Source organism: Anneissia japonica, unplaced genomic scaffold (genome assembly GCF_011630105.1).
Source record: "Anneissia japonica isolate Jap-2015-1 unplaced genomic scaffold, ASM1163010v1 scaffold690_len516080_cov150, whole genome shotgun sequence".
NCBI classification, from domain to species: domain Eukaryota; kingdom Metazoa; phylum Echinodermata; class Crinoidea; order Comatulida; family Comatulidae; genus Anneissia; species Anneissia japonica.
In genome coordinates, this window is record NW_022758421.1 from 163,906 (window position 1) to 172,200 (window position 8,295).

General features: G+C 33.4%; 1 protein-coding gene across 1 annotated transcript in view; it reads left to right on the forward strand.

Annotated features, from left to right (window-relative positions):
- LOC117125276 overlaps window positions 1–8,295 on the forward strand; it is a 25,530-nt gene that overhangs the window by 7,199 nt on the left and 10,036 nt on the right. Inside the window, exon 7 of the mRNA XM_033271748.1 lies at window positions 228–4,052. Within this exon, the coding sequence (XP_033127639.1) occupies window positions 228–4,052 (3,825 nt within the window). The remainder of the gene's footprint in view (window positions 1–227; window positions 4,053–8,295) is intronic.

The following is an 8,295-nucleotide window of genomic DNA, read 5'->3' on the forward strand; positions in this document are numbered from 1 at the left end:
CAAAAGTTGTCATTCCTGAAAAATAGAGCCCCTTGGTAAAATCATTCATGAATATGAACAATTTCATTTTTGTTTAGTCTTGTCCACTTTGGCATAGAATATCTCATAAATTCACATACTGATAGTGGTTTTGATAGTAGTTTATATATACTGCTAATATTTCTGTGCTGAAATAATGAACATAAATTAATGCAGAAATATATTATTGTTGTTTGATTTTATTCCAGATGTAATTATTAGAGATTTCCTGACTAGAAGGCAGAAAAATTTGTATCAGGATGTGAATCTAATGACACCAACAATCTGGCATGAAGATCATGAAGTAGATATTGCACAAGTATTTACTGAACTCGTCTTAATGCAATCTACAAAAAAAGACAGAAAATCAAAAGCCATCTCATCATTTATAAAATTCAAAGGTAGATCCACATCATTAAATGAGGTGTTAGATGTTATTAAATCAACAGAATCATGTAAGGTATTAATTACAGGAAAAGGAGGAATGGGTAAGACTACCCTTCTTCGATATATTGCCTATCAGTGGGCTTCTGATGGTGTATATAATGCCTTTGCTAATAAATTACTGTTTCTGATAAATATCAGAGACATTAAAGCAAATGAATCATTTTATGACATAATGACAAAGAAATTTGATTTAAAAGCATTATTATATGAACACAACTTACCAGCTGATGCAGTTGAAGCTTTTCTGGTCATCAATGCTGACAAAATAGTGATTTTGTTAGATGGATATGATGAGTTAGAAAGAGGTGCTAAAGATCCAATAAATCTATTTGAGGGGACTGAATTAGAAAAATGCACCGTGTTGATGTCATCTCGACCTGACAGCACAGTTAAATTGATTAAATGCTGTGATGTGCATATAAAAGTAAAAGGATTCAGTCGGAGAAACATCAAGAAATATATTCATAATCATTTTCACTCACTCTGTAAAGCTGAAATGGGAATGTCACTAATAAGTGAGTTCGGACTTAATGCTGTTGTTGAGGATGATAATGATGAGGATGACAGTAATGATTATGATGAGGATGATAGTTATGATTATGATGATTGGGATGTAGATCAATATCATTATAAAAATTTAAACCGAGCATTTGAGTTGTGCTCATCTCCACTGTTACTGCTTATGATTTGCGACATATGGCATTATAGACAGTGCCTTCCATCAGATTTGTCAGGTCTTTTCAAGGAATTATTTTGTGCCTTTTTAAATCAGTACCAAAACAGGGGTGGCATAAAACATTCTATTTCCCAATTTGACAGAATTCCAGAAATATATACAGATGCTATTCAAGTATTGGGAGAGTGTATGTATGGAAGTTTAAAGGAAAATAAACTGTCTATTGACAAATATATTTTGTCAAAGATAGCAAAAAATGAAAAATTGGTTTGTTTAGCACTGAAACTTGGATTTGTTTATAAAGATAGCCCTGTTCTCCCAGGGGATAATAGGGAGATTTACACAACCCCACATAAATTAATTTCAGAGGCACTAGCAGGATTTTACCTATTTAAACAAATCAAAAAAGGGAGTTTAAAAGCTGATGAATATGAGGTTATTAGGTGTAATAAATTTTTACATATGACAAGTGTATTTACAGTAGGATTTCTTGGTGCTAACGATGCTTGTATATTGCTGAAACATTGGTTGATAGGTGAGAATTTTGACCCACAGCCATTTATATGGAGTAATTACTCCCTCACAGCTGATAATCTAGAAAAATTTGTAGAATCAGTAGGTGAGAATGAGACATTGAATTTTAAGAGGATAGACATGAGTAGGATTGACCTATCTTCAATCAGTGGGAGAACATTAGCTTTCCTTTGTAAGATCTCTACACACTTGATCCATATTGACATGAGTCATTGTAGTATATCAGGTAGTATTATTAATGAAATGATGGAGGAATGTTGTAGGATGAATGTAGCGTTGAAAGACAACATGCTTAGTTTGGACGGTAATAACCTTTCAGATATTGATGGTAAATCGCTTGCTAAGTTAGTCAGTGTAATTAATCACCTTGATGATGATGATGATGATGATGAATTTAGATGGGGTTATCACTCACTTACAGCTGACAATCTAGAAAAGCTGGTTGAATCAATAAGTGAGAATGAGACATTGAATTGGAAAAGAATAAACATGAGTGGGATTAACCTATCTTCAATCAGTGGGAGAACATTAGCTTGCCTTTGTAAGATCTCTACACACTTGATCCATATTGACATGAGACATTGTAGTATATCAGGTAGTATTATTAATGAAATGATGGAGGAATGTTGTAGGATGAAAGTAGAGTTGAAAGACAACATGCTTAGTTTAAATGGTAATAACCTTTCAGATATTGATAGTAAATCACTTGCTAAGTTACTTGAGGTAATTTATTGTTTTATATTTAAATGGAGTGATTACTCACTCGCAGCAAATAATTTAGAAAAGCTGGTTGAATCAATAGGTGGGAATGAGACATTGAATTTGAAGAGGATAGACATGAGTGGGATTGACCTATCTTCAATCAGTGGGAGAACATTAGCTTGCCTTTGTAAGATCTCTACACACCTGACCCATATTGATATGACTTGTTGTAATTTATCATTTAGTATTATTAATGAAATGATGGAGGAATGTCGTAGGATGAATGTTGCGTTGAAAGACAACATACTTCGTTTGAAAGGTAATAACCTTTCAGATATTGATGGTAAATCACTTGCTAATTTAGTCAGTGTAATTAATCACTGTGGTGATTCCTTTAGAGGGAATAATTACTCTTACCGCTTAAGAGAGAGAAATGAAATTAATCCCTTTGGATTGAGAGATTATTCTGATCCACAATCTGATATTACGTTTAAATGGAGTGATTACTCACTTACAGCAAATAATCTAGATAAGCTGGTTGAATCAGTAGGTGAGAATGAGACATTGAATTGGAAGAGGATAGACATGAGTGGGATTAACCTATCTTCAATCAGTGGAAGAACATTAGCTTGCCTTTGTAAGATTTCTACACACCTAATCCATGTTGACATGAGTCATTGTACTTTATCAGGTAGTATTATTCATGAAATGATGGGAGAATGTTGTAGGATGAATGTAGTGTTGAAAGACAACCTTCTTAGTTTAGGCGGTAATAACCTTTCAGATATTGATGGTAAATCACTTGCTAAGTTACTTGAGGTAATTTATGGTTTTACATTTAAATGGAGTGATTACTCACTTACAGCAAATAATCTAGATAAGCTGGTTGAATCAATAGGTGAGAATGAGACATTGAATTTGAAGAGGATAGACATGAGTAGAATTAACCTATCTTCAATCAGTGGGAGAACATTAGCTTTCCTTTGTAAGATCTCCACACAATTGATCCATATTGACATGAGTCATTGTAGTATATCAGGTAGTATTATTAATGAAATGATGGATGAATGTTGTAGGATGAATGTAACGTTGAAAGACAACATGCTTAGATTGGATGGTAATAACCTTTCATATATTGATGGTAAATCACTTGCTAAGTTAGTCAGTGTAATTAATCACCGTGAGGATTCCTTTAGAGAGAATAATTACTCTTACCGCTTAATAAGGAGAAATGAAATTAATCCCTTTGGATTGAGAGATTATTCTGATCCACAACCTGATATTACGTTTAAATGGAGTGATTACTCACTTACAGCAAATAATCTAGATAAGCTGGTTGAATCAATAGGTGAGAATGAGACATTGAATTTGAAGAGGATAGACATGAGTAGTATTAACTTATCTTCGATTAGTGGGAGAACATTAGCTTGCCTTTGTAAGGTCTCTACACACCTGACTATTATTGACATGAGTCATTGTAGTATATCAGGTAGTATTATTAATGAAATGATGGAGGAATATTGTAAAATGCATGAAACTCATGTTAGGTGTAAATTAACCAAACTTGATACAAGTAACAATAACTTAGTTTCAATCAACGGGAGAACATTAGCTTGCCTTTGTAAGGTGTTTACTCACCTGACCCATATTGACATGAGTCATTGTAATTTATCAGGTAATATTATTAATGAAATGATGGAGGAATGTCGTAGGATGAATGTAGCATTGAAATACAACATGCTTTGTTTGGAAGGTAATAACCTTTCAGATATTGATGGTAAATCACTTGCTAATTTAGTCAGTGTAATTAATCCCTGTGATGATTCCTTTAGAGGGAATAATTACTCTTACCGCTTAATAAGGAGAAATGAAATTAATCCCTTTGGATTGAGAGATTATTCTGATCCACAACCTGATATTACGTTTAAATGGAGTGATTACTCACTTACAGCAAATAATCTAGATAAGCTGGTTGAATCAATAGGTGAGAATGAGACATTGAATTTGAAGAGGATAGACATGAGTAGAATTAATCTATCTTCAATCAGTGGGAGAACATTAGCTTTCCTTTGTAAGATCTCTACACACTTGATCCATATTGACATGAGACATTGTAGTATATCAGGTAGTATTATTAATGAAATGATGGAGGAATGTCATAGGATGAATGTAGTGTTGAAACACAACATGCTTAGTTTGGAAGGTAATAACCTTTCAGATATTCATGTTAAATCACTTGCTAAGTTTAATAGTTAAGGTAATTTATTGTTTTACATTTAAATGGATTGATTACTCACTCACAGCAAATAATTTAGAAAATCTGGTTGAATCAATAGGTGGGAATGAGACATTGAATTTAAAGAGGATATACATGAGTGGGATTAACCTATCTTCAATCAGTGGGAGAACATTAGCCTTTGTACGATCTCTACAAACCTGGTCTATATTGACATGAGTTGTTGCAGTTTGACAGGTAGAATTATTAATATAATGATTGAGGAATATCATAGAATGAATGTAGCATTGAAAAGCAGCATGTTTTGTTTTTGTTTTTTTGAGGGTAATGACCTTTCTGAATTAATGATAAATCTTCTGCTGAGTTAATCAGGATAATGTTTCAGATTGAGTAATTGTTTGCTTACAAACAGTAATGATAATAAATGCTTAGTCGGGCGGGCAGTGAGCTTACAGATAATTACTACTTATTTTCAGGTGCAGATCCAGTGTACACCAGGAAATTGGGCCCACCTCACCCCCCCCCCACAAAAAAAAAAGAAAAAAGCAAAAAGAAGAGAAAGAGTGAAGGACGTATTAAATAAGCTATATTTCAATTAAAATTTCATACCATTGTTTGCTCTTAAGCATTCTAAACAAAATTCTCAAACACAGCCCCCTCCCCATACTTTACTTTTGTGCTAATTGTAAACACACTCTTGTCATTGCATTGAAAGAAATAAACCAAAAATTGGTATTTGTTTAATCAACATTGAAGTTAGTTTTATCATTTTTGTGTTACAGAAACCCCTCCTTTTAGACAACCCTATTAAGGGGACTCTTTTTCCATGAAAAAGGGGGACATATATCTTTTGAATTTGTTGCCAACCCCTATTAGGGGATGGGACACTTTCTGAGTGTGCCAAATGATCAAATAATCTTTATAAACATTTAATTACCCTTACAGACACTTTTTTTTCATTCATCACAACTACAGCAGTCGCAAAATTAGAAAAATTCATTCAACTTTATATTTGTCAGCTTTTGAGCAATTAAAGAGAATTTTCTCCTCGGAAACCTTAAGAGTAAATATCAGTCTGGGCCTACTGCATGTGTTTACTTTGTATAAACCGATCTCTCTCACTTTTGACGCTTACTTAACCATGGGGATTGTTTATTTCTTAGTTTTTTGTGTACTTTCATATAGGCTTTTAATCCTGGCCATACCATAACATGTTACTCTATTCATTTTTAACATTGCATCATTAAACAATAAGGGGAACATATATAACATATATAACTACATATATAATATATAATTACATTATAATTATAATATTATTATAATTATATATAATTATAATATATAATTATATATATAACATATATAATTACATTTCTGCTGATTCCAATAAAATGTAGCCATATTCCTGTAAAAATGTAAGTATATATGAAACTAGAGGGGAGCAGACAGCAACTTTCTGATATCAGCTTATGAGTCTATTGGTAATTTTTACATAATGTAGTATATTTAACAACTACAGTATGTTTTTTATTAGCTATTCCTATAATCTTATATTCATATTCCCTTATGCATCAGTGGCGGCTCCAGGATATATTTTCTGGGGGTGAAGGGCTGAGCTGTCCGACAGGGGGACTTGAGCTCATAGACCAGAGTCCAACTGCCCGACGAGCTCTGTCTGATGTTAGGGCTTGAACTGTCTGGTGGGGGCCTTTAATCCCCTGCTCCCCCCCCCCCACTGGCACCGCCCCTGTTATGCATACGTTAGTTTAAAACTAATAGTGAATCGACAAAACCAAAATGATAAAATGTTCATTTTTAGTCCAATTTGGGCGGGACCAGTAGGGATCAGTATAAAAGTAAAGAACTTTTATAATTCAAATAGTTTAGTTAACATTGAATGGTTAATTAATGATGTTAAGTTTTACACCAAGAGTGCTAAGTCTCTATTCTGCATTCCAACATGATAATGTTGTCTACGAGTAACTATGAATATTATTTAACACTTTTATTATGATGCACAGTTGACTGTAATTAGTACATTTCCCTTTTGTATTTTAATGTTGTAATAAGTACTTATACTCTTTTATTGAATTATCTGGTATATTTTAAACATTTTAATATTACTTAAAATTTGTTTGTACATTTCAAATAAAGTAACTTGTAGGCCCTATTTTTGTGTATCTACCAGTTATAACAAGTGTAATAAAGTTAATCTGTTAGATGCAGCCCATTTGTCAGCATTCCCTTATTTACTATTGTATGTAATGTTAAATATGGCTATTCCACCTACCACTTCAAATTATAACTAGAGAACAATCCGAGAGTACCTCCGCCCACATCATAATTGTCCCCTTTATAAAATTTCCATGCATCTTTTTCCTTTCCCTATGGAATTTTGGAAATTATGGCAGGACCACTGGGGATCAGTATAAAGGTAAAGAACTAAGTTTCACACCGAGAGAACTAAGTCTATTCTGCATTTCAACATGATAGTGTTGTCTACAAATAACTATGAATATTATTTAACACTTTTATTATGATGCACAGTTGACTGTAATTTGTACATTTCCCTTTTGTATTTTAATGTTGTAATCAGTACTCTTTTATTGAATTATCTGGTGTGATTTAAACATTTTAATATTACTTAACATTTGTTTGTACATGTACATTTCAAATACAGTAACTTTTTGTATCTACCAGTTATAACAAGTATAATAAAGTTCGTCTGTTAGATGCAGCCCATTTGTCAGCATTCTCTTATTTACTATTGATTAAAAACTGTTTAGTGCGACCAGGACTACCGTATGTGCGAGGAGTTGTATACTTCGATTTTACACCCTTCATATAATACGTAAATTTGTTTTTCTCCCCTACGAACATAGGCGTAGATCCCGGGGGATAGGGGATATATCCCCCAATATTTGACAAGGGGTTGATGGTCCATTGTATCACCTCCCCCCCCCCCCAATATTTTGACTATGTATGGGATAAAATGGAGCTTTATACACTTCAAATGACTGTCACAGTAATAATTTGCACTGTCTTATGTACTGTACTTACAAAGATGAAAATTAGCATAATGTATTAATGTTGATAACAAAATTATTTTATCTGGTACCAATCTATGCTCTTCTTTCCTTAGATGTTAGATGTGCTTGCAAAGAGAGCCACATTTCACACTGAAGGGTGTGTACGACATCAGTTATGTTATGTCAGTTCCAAGATATATATCGGTTGATGAGGAATTTATTGATTAGGCCTATGATAGCAAATTGCATTAATTTATTTTGCAAAAACAAGGTTTCCAGCTTCAGGGGGGGGGGGAACATCCCCTGTCCGCACAAGGGCCACTTTGGCGCTAACACCAGGCGCGTAACAGGGGTCTTGGGTCAGAGTGGGTATTTATTTTCCCGGTTAGTAATTTACCATACCCACCCCACCCCACTCCCCGTATAGAAAACAATACGTAGGGCTTATCTTATTTATAATATACTGTAGGCCACACACGTGTGTTTGAAACTAAATATAAGCATTTTCATCATGGTTTTATTTATTACAAACATATTCTTTCACCATCAATACACATTGAGGCACTTCTTTTAGGTTAAAACGATCTATCTTAAATTTGTCTTTCTTGAGTTTGGGACTATTATGTGTTTAAATAACTTAAAAGGATAAA